The sequence below is a fragment of the Sitophilus oryzae genome, unplaced genomic scaffold, assembly GCF_002938485.1.
Source record: "Sitophilus oryzae breed Bouriz unplaced genomic scaffold, Soryzae_2.0 scaffold_847_pilon_pilon, whole genome shotgun sequence".
Lineage (NCBI taxonomy): Eukaryota > Metazoa > Arthropoda > Insecta > Coleoptera > Curculionidae > Sitophilus > Sitophilus oryzae.
This window is the reverse complement of record NW_022147469.1, coordinates 1,134,473-1,158,860: the sequence shown is the minus strand read 5'-3', so window position 1 is coordinate 1,158,860 and position 24,388 is coordinate 1,134,473. Positions and strand designations below refer to the sequence as shown.

Genomic DNA, 24,388 nt, shown 5'->3' with positions numbered 1-24,388 from the left:
TCTCGAACTGTCAATAGGGGTCGGGCCCCGGGCTGGGCCGGTTCCGCACTTTAAAAAAACACAACTTTGCTTCTGTGCATGTTCTTGAGACACCTTGTATTATAACAGGTATTTTTAGGCTATGTTTATGTTTACGTTTTTTTATTTTGCGTATACATACGTATATTTGTAATTTTATTTTGATCATTTTATTTTAATGGTTCGGGCCGGGCCGGACTAGTTTAAAGTTTTAACTTTCCACAAACCGGGCCGGACTTACAAAACCTACTTCTTCTCGAGCCGGGCCGGGTCGGGCTACAAAGTGGCATTGATTAGTGCGGCATTAGTGGCATTGACCGTGGAAACACTGGAACAGTGATTTTTCTTTCTTTTTTTGCATGCATGCTTCCTTTATTTTGTTCATATTATTTCCTCTTTAATTGAAAATAGCAATAATTTATATAAGGTCTACATAAAAAAACTTCGATCAACTATCGGTGTTAAATACCCCACTGTGCGCCAGTTTTATTCAGCTCCCAATTAAAAAACATACATTTAGATCTGAAAAATATATACATAAATGATCGCAACGATAAAATTTATCGCTGATTCCAGATTAATTCTATTTAATAGAATTAATCTGGATGACTATACCGGCGTGTATCCCATTTAAAAAGGCAATACGTTTGGTTTACCACTGACTTCCTAGGAGGGCCCTGTATAACTGTTATATTATAGGCTATAACACGACCTATGACTGGATCATAATATGAAAGAAGAAAGTTTCTGAAATGCATAAATGTTTCCAATAATAAAAAAAGGTCCATTTGTTGCGAACGTTATGTCACACCCTGTATATCATGACACTACAAGAAATAAACACTTTAAAAATATAAAATAATTTTGGAAACTTCTTAAAACCATGAGCGGTATATCAGAAGCTGTATTTAATCACTGTTACCTACTTACTGCCATCACTCGCTGATCAGTATTTGACACGCATATTAGAAGGTGGTTACTCAAGGCGTTTTCTTTCATGAGCTTTTCTGTGACTGAAAAGCCCGATACGTAATGTTATCTCTCTTCCGCACTCTGGACATTCAAAAATCTCATTACTTTGTTGCCTCTTTACTTTTTGGTTGTCGTTGTTAACTGATTTTACAATCCTCCATTGCGTTCTATTGTGCGCTGCTTCCTCCCAGTGATTCTGCATGCGTATCCCTTTTAGGTTTTCCTGAAAAATATTCTTGTACCTTTTGAGTTGTACACCCGGTTTCCTCTTACCGTCTGCAAGCTCACTGTAAAGGAGAGATTTCGGTAGGCGGTTTTCTTGCATCCTGCATACATGATCAGCCTATCTTAAGCGGGATTTAGTAATCACGACTTCAGCGCTCTCGCAGCTAGCTTTTTCAAGGACTAATACGTTTGAGTCATGGTGGTACCATTTGATTCTTAACAATTGTATAAGATGTCTCTGTGGCAACTTGTCAAGAGAATGTGTATGTATATTCACTGTTATTACTAGAGTAAACGCCACGAATGTTTGGGAGTGATTCATCGCTTGATGAAGTTAGAATCGACACGCGCGCTATCATTTTTACATTAAAAACGTAAATTTTTACCGCAGACGTAGGTTTTTAAAGCCCGGTCTAATCATCTGCCTGCGCTCCTTCTACTTATTCTAAAATGTTAGCGCGATTGACAAAGACGATACTATATCGCGTTTCTTTGATTGATTCGTTTTTGTGCGTCAGTCCATTGGTGTACTTGCAGTGCGACCAATGGGGCATTCCATTTTATATTTATAACCAAATATATGTTTTGACAAGACTTTGACAGTTAAAACAACAAATTACAACAGATTATATATTGATTATTATATGACTTGAAACACCATGGCACTGGAATTAAGTTTTATGTGACCTTGAACAGATTAGTTCACATGGTAGCGACCGATGAATCACTCCCAAACATTCGTGGCGTTTACTATAGTGTTAATTAAATCACTGTTATTAAAACAGTGACAGTTATAAAAAGTCGTGATCACGGTTTTAAGTCACTCATTAACGGTATCACTTAACGGTGTTATTTAAAATCACTGTATCGCCCACCCCTGTGTTAATGCGTTTATTAATGAAACTTTCATGATAACAGTTTTACATATTATACAGATCTGATCATTAAAACTGCCTGGTCTGGATTTTAACGTGTAAGACAGTGATGTAAAGCTTAAATAAGAAGGCTTAAACGAAAAATCAATTGTATTAAAAAGAGATAAAAGTTAGTTTGGTACATTTTATTCTATGTGGTATTGCCGGATTTGCATCAAAATTTCAAACCGCACAAGTAGGTGTTTATGAAAAACATTGCATCTAGGATTGGAACTTTATTTCTCACAATTACTTTACTCATTTTACTACAGCTGTAATAGATTCTTAAACAACTGTCTAACAGAAATGAGCATTGTGAATAGCTTAGATTATATTATCTTAGTTTGTTATTTTGTTTCTCGTAAAACCGGCAAAATCATATAATATAGATTATATTTAGCTTAGATATATTATCTTCATTTCAGTACTGTACATTAAAATTTTTACATTAAAAATATTTCTTTTCTACACAAATTTTCCTACAAACGTAAAAACCGGCAACACTGTATGTCGCTTTTTATTTTGTCTCTCTGTCTGTCAACTGGTCATATATTTATCTCTGTCGTATACATTAAAGTACAGACCACGGAAATAAAGCGACCAGGGCTAGTATAATTTTTTAATTTGAAACAATTAGTTTTCATATGGCACGTCTTTGAAAACTAATGAGACAAACTGAAATTAATATAAGCTATTTTATAAATTTCAAATGTTTTATTAAAAAATTTGGGAATTGTTATTAAAACTTAAAAATACAAATAACTGAGTTTCTTCAAATAATTGAAATAATTGAACATTTTTGTGGTTACACGTATTAATAAATTAATTTTTTAAAACATAAATGGCTAGCGGTTTTTTTTTGTAGGCTCCACAGTAGTTTAAAATAAACAGATGTTTTAGGCATATGGTAAATTACTACAAATACAAAATAATAAAAAAATTACAATCAACCTTAAAAAAATAGTATAATTAATTATTAATTAAAAGTTTACATAAACGTAATAAACACATTATCAATAGGAAATGTACTTTTAAATGAGAAAAACAATTCCATCTGCCATCATCACCTGATTATCATCAGACATCCTCTCAATAGCAGCAGATATTTCTCCGGGAGTGTATGGTGTGCTGTTACCCTCATTAACATAATCTCTAACTTTTGATATGTTGAGCGCTTGTGTCCTATTTTCTTGAAATGCTTTGCATAAAGTCGTTTTAAAAGCAGACAACCTAAATTATAAAAATAAAAAAATAAATTGACTTTTTCTAATAAATAAATGGCAACCTAGCATTTTACTGTTTACATCTGGGCTATCTATTTATACTATTTCTCTGGGGATTTTACCTTTCTTGAGATATTTCTCTAGGCGATTCATCAACCTCCATTGTCGTATCTTGCGAGGCGTGTTGACTTGTGCCATTCATATTTGAGGTTCCACCTACGGGTTCTGAGTCGTCGATAGCTGTGCCATTCTGACCACCCCGTCTACTGCGTGTTGATCTTGTTGAGCTTTGCGTAGTTGCCAGTTCCTCTTCACTATCATATGGAGCTTCTGATCTCTAGCAAAAAGAGGCAGGTTTTTACAAAACTAATTTTATTAGGAAATAGAAGAACAGATTTTGATGTTCAATATTTTTACTCCTATATTCCGCATGCTCACAAAATTCAAAGGCAAATTAAAATAAAGTTCGCATTTTTTTGTAAAAGTTTTTTCTCTTCTATACAAATTAGTAAAAGTTTAAAAAAATTTACAAAAAGATTTGGTCACCCATACAATTATGACCGCGCATACCGTTGCTTAACTTCAATACATACTTTGAACAAAGACTATATTTTCTATGATTTAATTACAAATGTATAGTTTTCAGATCTTTCCCTATCCTTGTAGCTTGTAGTATAAAGCTTCATTTTCATGCATCCATTGTCCGACGATACGATATTAATTTTATTGGTTGAATTTAAAAGACTTCGATTGGTTAGAAAATTACGAAGTTTTAAAATTTATTGCATTTTCATGCCTCCGTTCATCGGATATACGATTTGCTTGTGATTGGTGTCATTTTAATTTAATATTAGTGGTCTAAAATAGTAACTAACCGCTCTCCTGGTCCTCTTTGGCTGTTGATCATTATCATCATCGTCATCCTCACTTTCAGACCCTTCGTCCCGTCTTCTCCGCTTCTTTTCTTTCTCCAGAACCTTTTTAAAGTAAGCGTACTGAATTAGCTCAATAGCTGCATGCGCATCCTCCGCCGTAACCAATCGAGACATCCTAGCCTTCGCGTGAGCCGTAGACAGACGAATCATCGTTTCCAATGAACGAGCTGTCACTGGTTGGGTCTGTAACATTCACAAATATAAAACTAAAATAGAAATAGAGATTCCTATTAGATATATCGCCTATGCAAGGATTAGCAAGCTAGTTTTTCACAGGAAGAAGTACCCAGGTAACATGATAGTGTCAAGGTCAAAGTGTATGTAGCGCTAAAATGTATTACTGGTTGCCTGCACAACCGCAACGTGTCAAGAAAAATGGCGCATCCGCCAGAAAGTAAAATACATTTTTAGACGCCATCTTTTAATCAAGTCGACAAGTAAGCGAATCAAACAATGGAATTGTCCAGTATGAAGTAGAACGCTCTCCGAGAATTGTAGAGGTTTCGAGAAGCAGTCAATAGAGTATATAAGCCGGCGTAACCGACAGTTGGGACCTTTGAATAAGAAGACTAAAGCCTAGTTCATGCACTTGCGAATTGCGATTTACGAATTGCGAAATGCGTCCTGTTTGCGTTCTGATTGGCTACCGTGAAGGAAGACCTTGAAAGCGACCAATTGCAAGGCAAAAAGAACGCATTTCGCAATTCGTAAATCGCATTTCGCAAGTGCATGAACTGGGCTTAAGGAAGGAGCATAATGCTATCCATGTATTCATGCATGGTGGGCGGAAAAAGCTCTCTAGGGTGGGGATCCTTGACAGTTCTGTTTGACGATTCATTTGACACATTTGAATTTGATTTGAAATTTTGTGGATTTGTCAGTCTTTACGGAGCTTATTTTATGTTATTTATTATTTATTCTACTACTGATAGTTGTATAAAGGTAGTAAATCTAGATGGAAATTGTGGCAGAACTTAAATTAACAGTGATATTATCGCGATTTATCGAAAAAGACTCTAAAATAGTTGGTTGTGTAGCGTGCGGTAGATCTCGGCAAAAATTGAGTGAAATAATGGAACAACTTTTCGCTAGTAAGTGACTATATAATATACATACGTGTAGTAAACCGATAATTTATGAAATTCACTAAAATTAACTAAATTATATATTTTCTTGCATTTTAGCTTTTATTTACTACTTGTCAAAGATCAGATGTCAAAGAATTTTGATACGTTAATTTGACTTACCTGCTTCAGTAGCGTATCGGATGTTTGTGTTAATAAATACTTATTATAACTTATCTATTTTTATTAGATTTATATATTTTTATAACAATTTTAATAACTACCAACATTTATTCACAACGTAAAATAAAATAACACATTACTGAGTCTACCCCACGTCTACCCTACATCATGATTTAACATTTTTTAAATAAAATTAGAACGGCACTGATAAACCGGAATTTAAGTCGGCCATATTTGAGGCCCATCGCGGTGTACCTAAGATTTTTGATATGCTCCTTCCTTAGTCTTCTTATTCAAAGGTTGGGACAGTTGAAGTTTTTGAAGTTTGAATATATCGCGCTTTAAATTATTACGAATCGGACAATTTGGTGAAGGTATTTTATAAATAGTTAGTTATTGTATATATAAAGTGAGATAAATTCGTTAAGTATTTTATCGTGAGTTTAAATTAGTGGACCCACGGAATCCGTAACAATAGGTATTGTACCCAGGTAACATGATAGGTAGGTATACCTACTATTATACAGGTACTGGTACTGATTTCCTACAGCCGGCATTTCATCAGCCGACTATTTTTAATAAAATAAAAATAGATTGGGTACCTAGGTCGACTCAGCCTTCAATGAGTACTTGGGATTCACAATCCTGAGGTTATAATAGGCGGTTGAAGAGTAATGCTATGCCACCTTACTTTCCTTGTATAACGAACAGCTCTAGTATGGCAAGCTATACCTTGCTACTCCCAAGGCGTTAAACGCTATATACTGGCGCTATTATTATTATAGGTAAACACGATTATGAGTTTTTTTTCACGAAAATAAAATTTTGAAAATTTAGAATTTTTTGAAAACATTTTTGGAATCTTTTTTAGTATAATTTTTTTAGTTTTTAGTTAAAAAGCATAGTTTGTTGATTTAATGCTTGTTGATTAATATGGCAACATAGGTAGTAGATTAAATTAACAAGAAAGAAGATCCAGAAAAGATCCAGTGATTCTCAAAATTTTAGCAAAAAATCATTTTTTTTAGTAAACTTTCAAAATAAAATAACTACTCTCTATCGAGATCTACCAGTCCTGAAAATATTCGCACTTATTTAAGACTAACTCTTATAGTAAATCAACAATCGTTAAATTAAAAATTGAAAGCCAAGTCATATTTATTCATAAAATAAATATATTAACATATATGTTACTCACGTAAGTTCTGTTAATTACACAGGAATTGTACTTTCTATATACCATTCTATTTACATTTTTTATAGCCCTTGTATAAAATTCTTCAAATTCGTCATTATTTACACACCGTAAATCCATATTTTTTACCTTAGTTAATTTAAAAAATATATATAATTTTATCGACAGCTTGAGTAACCTTCACGTTTGTAACGAATGTAAATAAACATTTCGAAAATATGCCAAGTTTACAAAATGGTTTCTAAACATTTATTAAGGGAATTAATTAACTATACAGGAGCTTCTCAAATTAGCGACGAAAAATGTTTGATTGGTAACTACCTCACCTAAATAATAATAATAAAATAATAAATATACAGGGTGGTCTTATGGAGTGCTTATAGAAGAAACTCAATCATATTCAAACCTAGAATGCCACTTTATCTAAAGAAGAAAACATTCGACCAATGTGTACTACCAGTGATGACCTAGGCATGCTAAACCTGGACACTTAAAACGGACATCATAAGGAAATTGCAGGTCGCATAACGCCCAATGGAACGAAATATGCTGGGGTTACTCCCAAGAGAGACCGTAAAAAAAATAGAGAGGATACGATAAAAGACCCAGGTAATAAAAGATGCCATCCACAGAGTCAAATTCCTCAAGTGGCAATGGGCAGAACACCCTGGCAAAAAGGACGGAGACCAGATGGACCACAAAAATTACAGCATGGTACCCTTGTTTATATATTCTTTAAGATGCTCAACCGGCTAGACAAAATGTGCTGCCAGCTGGAGGACAAATCGTGAACCTTTCGGGGCGGAGTCAAAAATATCGATTATTTTCGTTATTTTCCTCAGAGTAATGTATGTAATAATATAGCCCGGGTTTCTGCATCTTTAATAGTGATCAGCTGATTAAGAAATGTAAACGAAACTTTTATTTTATTGTAGATTGTGGATTATTTTTGCCTGTTATTTTAAAAATTCTAAACCGTATTAACAAAGAAATTATTATTTCGATATGTTGGTACATTTTTTATAATTTATGATAATGCTAATTACTGTTAATTATTATTTAGAAAAAGTAACATAAGTAGGTATAATTTTATTTAATGCAGGTTTATAAAAGAATCATTTCATTCTTAGATTATTTTATTCTAAATTGAGTGTTTTACGAATTTTACGATATTTTTTTTTGAAAACATAAAACTTTTTAAATTCTTCATTAAATGTTCAAAAAATTGCAACTTGCTTAAACAAAAATTGTAAATATGAATTTTTTAAATGAAGAAAAGCGTGTAGGATTATTGATTCAACCTTTCTTGGCCATACATTTTCCAGGATACGTTCAACGGTGAACGTTATTTACGTTTTTTAGAGAACGGTTTTCAAGACATGTTAGAAAAGTTAAATTTAGATAGTGGCGCATCAATAGGGTGGATTCAACATGACTTTCATTATGACACCTCCCCCCTCCCCCCCCCCCATAATGAAAGAAATGTTAAAAATTATTTATATCACAATTATCCAAAATCAGGGACCGGAAGAGGTGGACCAATTGCATGGGCCCCCTCGAAAAGGCGGTACGGGAGAACATTTTCTAAAATAACTTAAGTGTATGCGGTAGTGATATTATGAAGTTTTAGTTTGCGTAATGTAAATTGTAAAGAACCGTTTAATAATATATTCTATGTTTTTATGTTATAAATCATAACAAGAGTAAGAATACCATGCTAAGTGAAATTAGCCAAGAAAGAAAAGAATTGGCTATAACTATAACTCTGTATCTAATTGTAATTTTTCGAAAAAAAAAACGTATATACCTATATCGCAGAAAAGCTTAAAAATGGCGATTTTTATGAAGTCATGGCCAACTATGGTCAAAAATTACAGGCTTTAGAAAAAATCAGAAAACACAAACTCATTAGGTATGTGATTATCTACAACTTTTTGTCTAAAATAGATTATAATGGAATTAGGGATAAGTTTTAAAATTTGTTTTTTTTTTCGAAATATCTAGTAAGCGATAAACTTTTTCAAAAATCCGAAAGGCGTATATTTATGACCCCACAAAACTGCAATTCTTTCCCCATTAACCGACTCTCTACCTCCAGTAGTTTCCGAGATACCCATAGAGAACATCGTAGGAAACTCACCCTGTATAGTATTTTGAAACTAACTATTATTATTATTTGACTAGTTTAATTTGATTAATAAAGCTAGATTAATTTAATTTCAAATAAATTTGATCAGATTTTTTTTCGTATATTCTGCTACCAGAAAACCAAGATTATATGATAACGCACTTTTCAACGAAGTTGATGGAAGATATAGTGTATCTATCACAATACTTAATAGAACTACTACAGTTATTACAAGAAAAACAAAAAAGAAATACCCAAATACCTACTACTCAACTACAAAATAAACGAATATAATCTCTTAAAAACACTACACAACTACTTATTCTTGTATTCTTTACTGAACAAATTATCAAACTTACTAAGTTATCAAACAAAAAGAAAAAATAACAAAATTATCCCTTCACCTACTACTTAACTACAAAATAAACTATAAAAACACTACTAAACTATTTTTGGTAGACTACACTAACATGCTACACTAAACACTATAATTAAACTTGATAAATTAATCTAATTTTACACTACAACTACAAAGAAAAAAGAAATAAGAACATTTTCTAACCAGAAGAAACAGAACTTCCATACGTGCGACCAGGATAATAGGTCAAAGGGACAAAGAATATAAAATTCTTTAAAATGTGCATTCAGAAAGAAAAAATACCTCGAAAATTATCTAAACAAACATTTTTATTTCTTATCAGTGAGAAGCATCGGCCTTGTCGGCCTTGAAGAATTTGTCGGGTATTTACAATGGTCGAATTGTATAATTGTCAGCTTTTATAGCATATGTAATAGACAAAAAGTATCTGGTCGATTAGTAACCAATTGGCACAGTCCGAAAATTATCGATTTTTATTTTCTCTGTTTTTATTGGTAGCTTCAATATTCAGAGTAACAAAAAATATTTTTCTGTAGGGAAACCGGTCCTGCCATCTAGTAGTCTTAGTCCATAAACGTCTTAGGTTGATCTACTTTAAAAATATATATACAAGGATGGGGTACCCACGAGGAATTAAGAAATCTAGAAGAAGACCGAACCTCAGATGGGACCATGATATTAAAAAATTAACAAGGTTAACTTGAGCTCTTATAGCCAACAATAGACAACAATGGGCTCAACTACAAAGATAGTATCTAAATATCTGAGAGCTACATCATAATTGGAAATGGTTGAATAAGCTGAAAATGATGATGACAGGGTGGTTTGAATTGCAATCGGGAAACTTCGGTAATATATTCTGCTGATAGAAATAAATAAAAAACTCATAGATTTCGCAATCGCTGCAACATAATTAACGTCATATATTTGCAGCTAAACTTGATATAAAAAAACACCATTCTTAATAATAATGACTAATAATGATTAGAAGAAAAAATAAACATAATTAAAAAAAACAATTAATAGAGGGTAGTTCAATGTTATTTTGTTTTATTTTAGGTTAGTGTAAATATTTAAATATTCATAATCTATTTTATAACGCCTTATAAAAATAGCCTTGATTTTTCATGCAGATACCTTGACATTAAGTAAATATATTATATCTTTTAATCCTTAAATCCTTTCTGAAATATATCAATACCTAAATAAAAATATCGTTTCATTACAAACAACATAAATAATTGTCAAAGCCCAAATCAAAAATTACGAAAATAGTACTGTTTTGTAACCTTTGCAAATATCAATATCAATCTATTCAATTTTATAATCGCCCCCCGTAGCATAGTCGTCAAGTAATATCGTCGGGACTAACAAAATTAAACCTCGTATATCGCCGAGAGTTTCGAGCTATCAGGCCAGTTCACTTAAATTAGGCATCACGCGACAAAGTTTTGATGCTTTAATTTGGTTGACTGTGCGGCTAGTGCGACACCGTTGCTGATGGCCTTGAAAGAAAACTCGAAATTTGGCCCCCATATACGAACATAAACATTTCCAATGTTAAAAGTTTGTTTTACCTTATTTGTGTTATGATTCGTTTCGGAGATACAGGAAAATTTACACTTTGGACCAACCTGTATAATAGGAAAAAATCGACAAAAAATTACTTACCCTAGCCACGTCATTATCTAACATTTCTTCAGATCTCAATCTTGAATATTCTTCGGCAATAATTTCGGAAGCTTCATCGGTTAGGGCGGGCTTTAGAATTTTGACGAAATGAATATATTTCCTCATAAAGTCAACGCTCAAAATTTTATCACTTTTCTTCCGACTGGAACCATGCAAGAGCGCATCGTACTTTTCATACATGGGTACATCTTTGACTTCTTCCTCGTCGGGGTTGTTGGTACTAAAAATATCAACGGTGGAACCCATTGGAAGAACTTCACCATCTTGCTCTAAAGGATTTCTAAAAAATTAATATAATGATAAAAAAGATGATTTTTAATCAGAGATACATAGACATAGGGAGAATGATGTTCGCGCTATGATCTATAGGAGGAGCTCAGAAAGTTGTAGTGATTGTAAGTTCTCTGTATTCAATGCTTTCCATTAACTTTACTCTTTGAATAAGAAGACTAAGGAAGGAGCATAATGCTATCCATGTATTCATGCATGGTGGGCGGAAAAGGCTCTCTAGGGTGGGGATCATTGACAGTTCTTTTTGACGATTCATTTGACACATTTCAATTTGATTTGAAATTTTGTGGATTTTTCAGTCTTTACGGAGCTTATTTTATGTTATTTGTTATTTATTCTACTACTGATAGTTGTATAAAGGTAGTAAATCTAGATGGAAATTGTGGCAGAACTTAAATTAACAGTGACATTATCGCGATTTATCGAAAAAGACTCTAAAATAGTTGGTTGTGTAGCGTGCGGTAGATCTCTAAATTAACTAAATTATATATTTTCTTGCATTTTAGCTTTTATTTACTACTTGTCAAAGATTAGATGTCAAAGAATTTAGATACGTTAATTTGACTTACCTGCTTCAGTAGCGTATCGGATGTTTGTGTTAATAAATACTTATTATAACTTATCTATTTTTATTAGAATTATATATTTTTATAACAATTTTAATAACTACCAACATTTATTCGCAACGTAAAATAAAACAACAAATTATTGAGTCTACCCCACGTCTACCCTACATCATAGTTTTACATTTTTTAAGTAAAATTAGAACGACACTGATAAACCGGAATTTAAGTCGGCCATATTTGAGGCCCATCGCGGTGTACCTAAGATTTTTGATATGCTTCTTCCTTAGTCTTCTGATTCAAAGACTTTACTTAAAAAATCATCAATATTATAAGTTTCTTTACGATTATCCGTAGATAATTACAGTTAGAGGTTATAGGGGGTATTATACGAGTATATTGGTTAGGTTGTGTATACAGGGTGGTCCGAACTGTATTCCGGAAACTTCGGCAGCATATTCTGCAGATAAAAATAAGTAAAAAAATTCGTATAAATATATGTCCTAAAATGGGCTTAGTTTCGGAGATACAGAGTGTAGAAGTTTCAATCTTATTTCGATTTTTTCCAAATAATTTCTGCAGTAACGTTAATATTTGGATGAAAATTGGTGTCTGGGACTTTTTTGACATGCTAAATTTGATTTTGATGTCAATATGACTCCTACTAGTAGGGGGCGCCACCTACATATTTTTTAACTGGTTTGAAGAGTAATAACTTTTCGTCCGTACCTGTATAACACTATTGAGTAAAAAAATATACATTTACGACGTTTTTTACGTATAAAATGTCTCTTGGTAAAAATCGCTACGGGTATTGGTTTTCGAGATATCTGGAATCGAAATTATCAATACCTGTCATCATTGACATAAATTAAACATGATGACTAAATAGTTATTAGACTGAGATCATAAATTTGAAAGATTTTGTGCCAAAAGTTCAACAGAAACTGTTTTATCATCATTTTTTGAAGAAAAATTTATGACTAATTTAAAAAAATAAAAATTTCCCAAATTTATTATTTCTGTGAAATAACTATCTATTCAACGTGTCTAATTTTCGTTAATAATGACATGTATTGACTATTTCCATTCTAAATATCTTGAGAACGGTTGCTCGTAGCGATTTTTACAAAGAGATATTTTTTACGTAAAAAGTCATAGAGATGTATATTTTTCCCTCGGTAGTTTTATACAGGGTCCGGCAATAGTGCGTCGGGCATCTGTAGCTCCTAGAATAAAAAACTTGGGAATTTTGTTTAAGTGAAAACCTAAAGTATGTATGAGGATGTATTTCGGGAAAATATTTTAACTTCTATAGGGTGGCTCAAAAAAGTGTGAGTGGATCGGGATGATTTTTTTTAAATGGAACACCCTGTATATTATTGCATTTTTGGCTTTCTTTCAGATCACTTTACATAATCCTAAGATATGAGTAAATCTATTTCGATAGTTTCAGAGATATTAAAAAACAAATCAAAAATATATATTTTTCAATCCTTCTTAAAAAAATATATTAAAAATACAAGAACTGTTCTGAACTCAAAACTATATTAGATATTTATTTTAGATAGTCTGTTCTTACTTTGTTATAAATATGGTAATCGTAAATCACACAGGATGTTCAATATTTTACGCCACACTTTCAAAAATATAAAATAACTTTTCTTCGTTTTTTTAAATGGAACACCCTGTATATTATTTTTTTATTTGATGGAGAATTAAAAAATGAACATTTTTTGTATTTAAAGTATTTTAAAATTTTTAATACTTTTCCGGATACACGCAGTATTATTTCATATGGCGCTTTCAATGGTAAAATACGAGGGAAAAATCATTAGGTGGCTTTGATAAAAATTTACTGTGGAAAATGCCATATGAGATACAAAACTTGGAATATCTGCAAAACCGTTAAAAATTTTGAAATACTCTAAACGCAAAAAATGTTCATTTTTTAATTTTCCATGTATTGAAAAAATAATATACAGGGTATTCCATTTAAAAAAACAGAGAAAAATTATTTTATATTTTAGAAAGTTTGGCGTAGAATTTTAAACATCCTGTATGATTTACGATTTCCATATTTATAGCAAAGTAAGTACAGACCATCTAAAGTAAATATCTAATATAGTTTTGATTTCAGGACAGTTCTTGTATTATTAATTAATTTTTTAAGAAAGGCTGAAAAATATATAATTTTTCCTGAAAGGAAGCCAAAAATGCAATAATATACAGGGTGTTCGATTTAAAAAAAATCATCCCGATCCACTCACACTTTTTTGAGCCACTCTATAGAAGTCAAAATATTTATTCATTTTTTTTTTATTATACGAAATACATCCTAGTATATACTTTAGGTTTGCACTTAAACAAAATTCCCAAGTTTTTTATTTTATGAGCTACAGATGCCCGACGCACTATTGCCGGACCCTGTACAGGTACGGACAAAAAGTCATTACGCTTCAAAACAAATTCGAACTTTTTTACTTATTTTTATCTGCAGAATAAGTTTCCGGAATACAGTTCGGACCACCCTGTATATGCACTCGGTTGATACTGACCAATCGTGACAAAATTAGCCAAGCGAGTCAAAACCAATTGAGGGTAACAATTAATTACCGAGACTAGAGCAATAGGAACAGAGAATTGGAAGGAATTAATCGGACCATTATCTCTGTTTACGTTATCTTTGTGTTTATTTATTTTAACGCTCTCATATGCATCTAAATGCCTGTTACAGAAGATATTAGCTGCTTTTATTACTTATTGATATCCTCTGTAGATCTAAGCGCGAACATGGCGGCTACCATGATTTTGTCGAAGCTCATTCTCCCTATCCCTCTCTCTCTGTATTTACCACTGTCAGTAAACCAACCTGTACATATGCATTCTAACAACATGATCAGAGATCTGCAAATCTGTTTTTTCATCGACCGTATCCAGCATAACAAACAGTAAATCAAAACGGGAAAGGAGTGAATCTTGTAAACCTATATTTTCCATGGGAGTCTTGTATTGATCGTACTATGAAGTAAATGAAATAGTATATTTTTGTTAAAGAACATCAAAAAAGCTGTTTTTATTTTCCTTACCTTTCCATAGACAGGATTTGCAGCAGCCAAAACGGAACACCTCGCGTTCAGACTTGCATGAACACCTGCTTTTGCAATGGTAACTCTTCCCTGTTCCATTACCTCGTGAATAGCTGTTCTATCAATGTCACTCATTTTATCAAACTCATCAATGCAAACCACACCTCTGAAATATAAAATAAAAAGTTATTTTCCAAAAAAAATCAATGTCAGCTCTTTTTTACAAAAATGCGGGCAATTATAAAGCACACTTTAAAAATATTTATGCAGATATAGAGTGTGATTTAAATATATCTTAAACTAAAATGTAATTTCTGCTGTATTTTGGTTTGGATTGGTTGGGTTTGTAGATATGAAAAAAATATTTACCAATAAATAATGAGACATAAGCTATGTTCACTTTTGTCATAATATAGGGAATGTTCCACTTTAACTAATAAAAAAAGATATATCTATAACGGGTATTACTCAAAAGCGGCTCATCCTTATATAGCTTTTATATTTTTTCAGAAAAAAAAACGAGAGTTGATATGTTAGTATATGATATAAATTAGGATTCTCATTGACGTAATCAATTGTTTTTGGTCACTTCCTGTTTCACCGGAAATGACTACAACTTTTGATTTTTTTATGTAAGTTTTGGCATTTAAATTTCAATCTAGAGTGCTGTGTTAAAAATACTAATTTTTAGTCAAGGAGCCTTGGAAAAATAGAATTTGTCCAATATTTTTCGTGTCTTGTCCTGGCAGGTTAAAAAAAGCCTAAATTGTATTTTTAATCATATTATAATGTTTTCAAATGGAACGAGGATGGCTCATTACGATATTTGGAAACAGCATTTTTTTATGAATAATTTAGTACCACACACTTGGTATTTTTGACGCGAAATACCAAGTGTTGTCGTTATAAACCACATGCCATTGTCGTTATAAACCACATGTTACAATGTCAAACAAACTATTATCGAAAATATTAGAAGTTGACATATGATACGTCATTCTATTCGAAAATGTTAAAAGTTGACATATTAGTGCCATTTTCTATCGAATAAAGTAAAAAAGTTCCAAGGGTGTCATCAAAGAATATTTTAATGTCATTTAAAAATCAAAAATTATAGACATTTCCTGTGGAACAGGAAATTACCAAACACAATTGAATACGTCAATCAATCCCGATTTATGTCATATACTAACATACCAAGCCTGGTTTTTTATCTGAAAAAATATAAAAGTTATAGGGGTGAGCCACTCTTGAGAAACACCCGGTATAGTATGTCCAACAAAAGGATACCCTTGTAATCTTTTATTCAATAACTTTACCTGTCCGCTAAAACCATAGCTCCAGCTTCCAATCTCCTTTCCCCAGTTTCTTGATCTACAGTGACAGCTGCTGTCAAACCTACCCCAGATGATCCTCTACCGGTCGTAGGTATGGCGCGGGGAGCTGTGTGTAATACGTAACGCAACAACTGCGATTTAGCTACACTAGGATCTCCTATAAGTAAAACGTTTATATCTCCTCTGAGGCGGGTACCATTAGGCAACACTTTTTCCACACCTCCTAAAAATACTCCGGTCAATATATTATGTATTATTATGATCGAAATCAACCACAAGTGAACCCCTATTTCTCACGGAAATCAAGTGTTTATACGCTCACAAATTGCTAGCGAGCGCATCGACTACTGTTGTAATAGAGAGAACGTTCACATTCGTTACAGGGAATGTTCGCGAACATTCGCGAACGTTCAGGATAATTGTGCGGGAATGTTCCCGTATAAGGGCATCTATGTGCACAAAAATGTATGTATAAGCACACACGAGAACGTTCCCTATAAATATTTTTAATTTTTTTAAAACGATTCTATATTTTTGAGTCTAAATAGCATAAGCTTTTTACAAAAATAGTATTTTCTCTATAGTATTTATAATACACCATATTATAAAGACATTTAGAAAGCGACATAACAACACCGAGAAAATCACGGCCTGTTCTTTGTCGTCCACATTTGGAGTTCGGGGATTCCCCAGTATACTATTATGTCACTATTATACAGAGTTGTATAGACTTAGCAATTGGTTTGCTGTTTTAATTTGTAAATTGCAGCATGTACTTTTGATAGTTAGTAGATGCACTATAAAATATAGGCTTGGTGCATTTCAGTTATTTTAAAAATTGCGACTGCAGCGCACCAACGGCAGAAATTCGGATGCCGGGTATAAAGTATTTCAGGCAGTCCCGTTACCGTTTATGTCGATCGCATTGAAATAATATTAAAATCGTGGTTTTGTCATAATATTTAAGTATTTGACTTTTTACTAGTGCAGTTATTGAAATTATAAAACAGTTAGATACGAGGTTTGTGTGATGTAATGGTGGGTTCATACAGCCAAATAAAATAAAATAAGAATAAAATAAAATAAAATAAGAAAGTTGGTTATATGGGATACGGTACATGCGTTCATACAGCCAAATAAAATAACAAATAAAATAAGAAGTCTTTATCTTTTAACTTCTTATTTTATTTTATGTGAAAACGGCTTTGCGCACGCTTAATTCTAACCTACAAATATTTTCAGTTTGGATTTAATTTATTTTATAATTTCACATAAGTAAAATGTATAATATAGTAGGCAACGAATAAATAAATATACTATAAATAGTAAAATTACTATAAACAATCGTAAAAGTTAACTTTTATCCAGCCTCATCGTACTGCGCATGAGCAAATATATATTTCTTATTTTATTTTATTTGACTGTATGAACGCACACAAATAAGGATTCCTTATTTCTTATTTTATTTTATTTGGCTGTATGAACCCACCATATCGCTGTTTAGGGTAGTAAAAAATATGTGAGAAAGAATCCGAACTATGCGTCAAATATTAATAAAATTGCAGAAAAATGTTAACGCGTAAAGGAGAGCGTAATTAGGGCGTTGTTGGATGCAATAACATTCAATATCTCAACTTTCCCGTATATTCAACTCTTCCCAAAACAACATTTTATAGCTTCACAGTTTCTCACACCGATTTGATCAAAAGCAAAAATGGATTCAAGTAGTTCGACAAAACAAGTGAGTAAACAATATGCTCATTACATAATCAAAAAATTACATAAGCATATACTATGAAAGGATAAAATATAATTTGCAATATTAATGATATACTTCTTTTAATCAACTAGTGATTAAATGTTTTATGAACATCTAAAATTATTATTTACCTTTAAAAAATTTCGTTATAGCCGAAATAGTGCCAATAATGGCCCCACGAGCAAAACCGGTACATTAACCGTAGTTGAACTCATCTAAAAAGTTGTTTTAGCTGGAATAATAAATTATAATACTTACTAATTATAATAATATAAGTTAGACCTTCTTAAAATATCGAAATATTTACTTTTTTATTCTTATTTTTAGAATTTTCACAAATTATACTTCCTAACACTTTTATAATAATTAAATAATAAATTTTTCGCATAGTTGCAATTTAAACCTCTGTATTTGTATATACCAGTTGTTTACGATATTCTCCGATGGTGGCAGCACCGGCGGAGAGTACACCAAGCCTATATGTCCAGGAAAAAGAATAATGGTGGGTTCATACAGCCAAATAAAATAAAATAAGAATAAAATAAAATAAAATAAGAAAGTTGGTTATATGGGATACCGTACATGCGTTCATACAGCCAAATAAAATAACAAATAAAATAAGACGTCTTTATCTTTTAACTTCTTGTTTTATTTTATGTGAAAACGGCTTTGCGCACGCTTAATTCTAACCTACAAATATTTTCAGTTTGGATTTAATTTATTTTATAATTTCACATAAGTAAAATGTATAATATAGTAGGCAACGAATAAATAAATATACTATAAATAGTAAAATTACTATAAACAATCGTAAAAGCTAACTTTTATCCAGCCTCATCGTACTGCGCATGAGCAAATATATATTTCTTATTTTATTTTATTTGACTGTATGAACGCACACAAATAAGAATTCCTTATTTCTTATTTTATTTTATTCTTATTTTATTTTATTTGGCTGTATGAACCCACCATAACATGTTCGAAATACCTATTTGTTTGTTCTCGGGAAAAATAAATTCTATATAGATCATTTTACAACACTAGTAACGACATCTCTCGTCGGAATGAGAACACAACCAGACCTGGTGGCAAATAGATTACTTCACATTTGTGGAATAAAATATAATTTTTACATAAACTATGGATTGCGCGTTGCGCGCCAAAGACAGTTTTTAATTATTGAATAAATGGTGAAAGCACCAGAAATCAGAGAAATCATTGTATTAATTGTTAATGGTTATAATCAAACAGTTTATTGTAATTATAGCCATGTTATAAATTAGTTTTAGTATGTTATCGAATGTTTGAATCACGACGTCCACAGACTTCACAACAATACAAAAATGGGGGTCAACTTGAGGTGTGATTTTTCTCTTGTGTAATTAATTACCTAGCAACAAGCAAAGTATGGCTTTTTTTACATACTCATGTCCATGAATTGAAGGTGCTAGAGATTTTGAAAGGAGATTAAATATATTTTTGTTTGACTTGGCTAAATTTTTACACTTGGCCACATCTTCACGTGAAATTGATGGGCTAGTTTCCTTACTTAATAACTTAACGTTGTTTGCAATAACAGTTGTTCTGGAAGACAATAAATAAAGCAATTTACAATATACAGGTGTAAAAAAATCTTAAAATTATATACATACTTAAACACCCCATTAGTAAATGCCCCTTGATGGTTTGGTAAACATCTGAAGTTTCCAATTACTTGTACTCTATCCCCTGGTTTACATGCATCAACAAGATCATTATCGCAAATTATATTAACAACTCTAGGTAATTGACCGGCTGGGGCTTTTTCAGGCATTTCTTGTATAGATATTGTTTGATGGTCTTTATATCTGCAGAGACCAAACTCAGTTTCCAATGTGTTGCCATCTTCATCCTAAATTAAAATTTACACTTATTAATGTTTCCTATGTTTCAATTTTAAAACTACTGATTTCACCTTTGTTGGGTACACAGCAGAAGAAGGCACTGCCTCAAGTGATGTTAAATCAGTATATTTTCTTTCGATAAACTTTTTAGTGGCCGAACAAAAGTGGACACTTCTAACAAGTTTTGGATAAACTAATGAACCTAATAAAATAAATCATAGTTAGAGTAATAATAAATATACAGTTTTAGATGGGATTACATTTGCTAACAATACCCTCAACACAAATTAAGTTTCCAAGATATCTACAGGTTAAAGTACGTGGCGTGACATGTTTATTTCCAAAACTTCCTTCAAAAGCGATGAAAAATTCTTCAATGTCTTTTGCATATTCATAATTAATTTGATTTACGATTTCCTTTAAAGCTCTCTGAAATACTAACTGCTCTTCGAATGCGTTATTTAGTAAAGATGAGGCACGTTTGGGATTCTTTTTTCTCAGATCATTCACATTAACTACCAATCTCTTACTCTTATCCGCTATCATGTCCCTAATAAGCTGAGTATATTTTCCTTGGTCTTCCTGTGGGAAATTTAATGAGACTATTGTTTCTGCAAATATGATTAAAACTTACCTCGTCATCTAAAAAATCTTGATATTGAGTTTGTGCTTCACGTAGTTCTTGATCAGCTTCTAAGTTTGCCATTTTTTTATATTTTTATTATAATTTAAAACAATTCTAAAACCGAAAAATTAAAAACACCTCACTTAACGTAATTTTGTGTTTATAATTTTTTATAAGGTTTAGGAATATTGGCGCGAAAAATGACATATGTTTTGACAACCTCCTCTTCTTTTTTCCTTATGGCCACACATTTTTTAAATAATTTAAAGGTCTACGCTGCTAGGATTATCCAGCCTTTTAATAAGGTTACAAACCCTCGGCACTCTTCTTATGGCTTCAGTATAATCCGTCTATAATCCCCGGAGCACATCCCGGAGTATGATGATCCAATGCTTGGATCCAATGCTTTTAAGAGACGGCATTTGCTGTTCTCCATTCGCGAACTTCGAGTTCCGGGCTTTACGCCCTGGGGCTACTCGAGAACGGTTCTGAAAGGAGCGGTGCGCGATAGCCTGGTGCCTCCATATGGCGCGAGAGTATCGCGTTCTTGAACAGTTCAGAGCTGCTCAACTGCGTGAAAGGAGGACAGCAATTGGATGATCTACCACTCTACCAGACAAAAAGTCGACTTTTAAGTCAAAGACAGACAGGCCCCAGGCCGGACCACCCGGCCCACCTACGGTCATTATTACGAAATAGAAGAATGATAAAACGTAACACATAACCTGTAACTTTTCTGTTTTGTGTAGTTTTTGTGGGTTTTGTTGGTTTTCTAGTGGTTTTCTCTTGGTTTTCTACTATACTTTTTTTTTGGAAGGATTATGAAAAGTATATTTATATTTTATAATATCGGGATAATTTAGTATTTATCGGTAAATTAACACTAAAGTAATACAATAAACGAGACCGGAACAAGGTACAATAGTAGGTTATAATTGACCTGGTTTGATATTTTTTTATCATTTTCGAAGATATATGGTATACATATAGATAGATCCAGTGAACTAACTTCCTTTTGGTGGATTATATAGTATTATTTTATATATTTGTGATTAAGACTATAAGTAATATCGTTTCATTTTAGTAAATTAAAAGATGGAAGGCAAAGCCCAAAAGATGCCCAAAGTGGCGAAAGTTAAGAATAAGGCTCCCGCGGAAATCCAAATTACAGCAGAACAACTTTTAAGGGAGGCCAAAGAGAGGGATTTAGAAATATTACCACCACCTCCGAAACAAAAAATATCAGATCCAGCTGAATTAGCCGATTATCAGTTGAGAAGACGTAAACAATTTGAGGATAATATTCGCAAAAATCGGACTGTTATTTCCAATTGGATAAAGTATGCTCAGTGGGAGGAATCTCAAAAAGAAATACAAAGGGCACGTTCAGTGTGGGAAAGGGCTCTAGATGTAGACCACAGGAATATCACAATATGGCTAAAATATACAGAAATGGAAATGCGAAATCGCCAAGTCAATCACGCAAGAAATTTATGGGACAGGGCTGTAACAATTCTTCCGAGAGTTAATCAGTTTTGGTATAAATATACATACATGGAGGAAATGTTAGAGAATGTGCCTGGAGCTAGGGCTGTTTTCGAAAGATGGATGGAATGGCAACCTGATGAACAAGCTTGGCAGACATACATTAATTTTGAACTGAGATATAAAGAAATTGATAGGGCAAGATCAATTTACGAAAGATTTGTGGTAACTCATCCTGCTGTAAAAAATTGGATCAAATATGCACGTTTTGAGGAAAACCATGGCTTTATTCATACATCCAGACAGATTTTTGAGAGGGCCGTTCAGTTTTTTGGTGATGATCATATGGATGAGAGATTGTATATTGCTTTTGCAAAATTTGAAGAAGGACAAAAGGAGCACGATAGGGCAAGAGTTATTTATAAATATGCATTAGATAATATTCCAAAGGATCAAACTAAAGAGCTCTATAAAGCTTATACAATTCATGAAAAGAAATATGGTGATAGAAGTGGAATTGAAGAAGTTATTGTTTCTAAAAGAAAATTTCAATATGAACAAGAAATTACTGAGACTCCCACAAATTATGATGCTTGGTTTGATTACATAAGACTGGTTGAAGGGGAAGGAGATGTAGAAATAATTAGAGAAACATATGAAAAAGCGATAGCAAATATGCCACCTACAAGAAACAAAGACTACTGGCGAAGATACATATACTTATGGATAAATTATGCATTTTTCGAAGAATTAGAAGCACAAGATTATGAAAGAACTCGACAAGTGTATAAGGCCTGTTTGGAGCTACTCCCCCATAAAATATTTACTTTTTCTAAAATCTGGTTGTTATTCGCAAAGTTTGAAATAAGACAGAAAAATTTAACAGCAGCTCGAAAAATATTGGGCACTTCCATTGGATTGTGTCCTAGAGATAAACTGTTTCGGGGATATATTGATTTAGAAATACAACTTCGAGAATTTGATCGCAGTAGAAAACTTTATGAAAAATTTTTAGAATTTGGACCAGAGAACTGCGTGACTTGGATGAAATTCGCCGAACTTGAAACTCTTTTGGGTGATATTGACAGAGCCAGAGCGATTTACGAACTGGCAGTAAATCAACCTAGGTTAGATATGCCAGAACTTTTATGGAAAGCATTTATCGATTTTGAAATATCCCAAGATGAATCAGATAATGCCAGACAATTGTATGAAAGACTTCTAGAGAGGACCACTCATGTCAAGGTGTGGCTATCATATGCTAAATTTGAATTAAATCAACAAACGGATGATGGTTTAAATATTAGGCTTGCTCGAAGAATTTTTGAAAGAGGCAATGACAATCTGAAAAATTCAGTAGAGAAAGAAAGCAGAGCTCTTTTATTGGAAAACTGGAAAGAATTTGAGCTCAACCATGGCGATGAGTCTTCCCAAGCAACAATAAATAGTAAATTGCCTAAGAGAATTAAGCGTAGACAAAAAGTTGTCGATGAGGATGGTAATGAACAAGGTTGGGAAGAGATATTTGATTATATATTTCCTGAAGATGAATCAAGCAAACCGAATCTTAAACTTCTCGCTGCTGCAAAAAGTTGGAAAAAATCTGCTGCAGTTCAAGACGAAGCAGTTTAGTTTTTATTTTATCCAAATAATTTATGTACTGAATAATTTAATAATGTTCCAGTGGGACCTGTGTTATTGTATAGTTTTTAATTACTATTAAATATTTTTTTTACAAGGCGTTTTTTAATTTTGATAGGCACTAAATTAAAAAAATTAAATTATTTTTATTATTTAAATAGGCTAGAAAAATCTGCAAATATTGCAATTGCTGCCAAAATTATCGTGTTATCGGAAATTTATAGATCTAAAGAAATAATGACCAAACCAAATATTTATGTTTTTAATAAAAAACTAAATACCTACAGACTCAAAAAATAAAAAAAAACATTTTTTTTGTCTGACAATTTATTTGTTTAAATTTGCGGTTAAAAATGAATATTTAATTTAATAAAAAAAACATTAATTTTTTATTAGATAAAATCATAGAGAATAATACTAAAATAATAATACAATTTTTAAATTCAATAAACTACCGTATGATCGAAAAGAAACGTCGTCCAGTTGGCTGGGAAATGACGATCGATGACATTTCCCATATAAAATGACAGCGATCTTCATTTCATAGCCATCGCTGACGCCGTTTTTTTTTTCGATAATAAGGTACAATATGATTAAGAAAAAAAATGTCAGCGATGGCTATGAAATGAAGATCGCTGTCATTTTATATGCAAACTTATATGGGAAACGTTATCGATGTTCATTTCATAGCCATCGCTGACGCCGTTTTTTGCGATCATACGGTATAATAATACAATGGAAGACAATGCAATAATAATTTATATAATAGGTATGTATATAGATTAGA

General features: G+C 32.3%; 2 protein-coding genes across 3 annotated transcripts; one reads left to right on the top strand and one right to left on the bottom strand.

The window, feature by feature from the left end:
* Nucleotides 1-2,867: 2,867 nt before the first annotated feature.
* On the bottom strand, nt 2,868-20,681 carry LOC115889780 (DNA replication licensing factor Mcm3). Its single transcript, XM_030909860.1, has 12 exons — nt 20,485-20,681; nt 20,111-20,432; nt 19,922-20,052; nt 19,620-19,858; nt 19,358-19,551; nt 16,191-16,431; nt 14,872-15,037; nt 14,655-14,803; nt 10,908-11,208; nt 4,228-4,470; nt 3,475-3,689; nt 2,868-3,359 (listed from the first exon to the last, which is right to left on the bottom strand). The coding sequence occupies exons 1-12, from the start codon at nt 20,554-20,556 to the stop codon at nt 3,161-3,163; spliced, it is 2,472 nt and encodes an 823-aa protein (XP_030765720.1). The 5' UTR covers nt 20,557-20,681; the 3' UTR covers nt 2,868-3,160.
* A 412-nt stretch (nt 20,682-21,093) lies between these two features.
* On the top strand, nt 21,094-23,698 carry LOC115889781 (protein crooked neck). 2 transcript variants are annotated; one of them, XM_030909861.1, is made up of 2 exons: nt 21,094-21,505; nt 21,560-23,698. In XM_030909861.1, exon 2 carries the CDS (start codon nt 21,571-21,573, stop codon nt 23,590-23,592), a length of 2,022 nt encoding a protein of 673 aa, XP_030765721.1. In that variant the 5' UTR covers nt 21,094-21,505; nt 21,560-21,570; the 3' UTR covers nt 23,593-23,698. The 2 variants fall into 2 exon arrangements, with proteins under 2 accessions (XP_030765721.1, XP_030765722.1); XM_030909862.1 differs by having other exon boundaries at nt 21,179-21,391.
* The last annotated feature ends 690 nt before the right edge of the window (nt 23,699-24,388 follow it).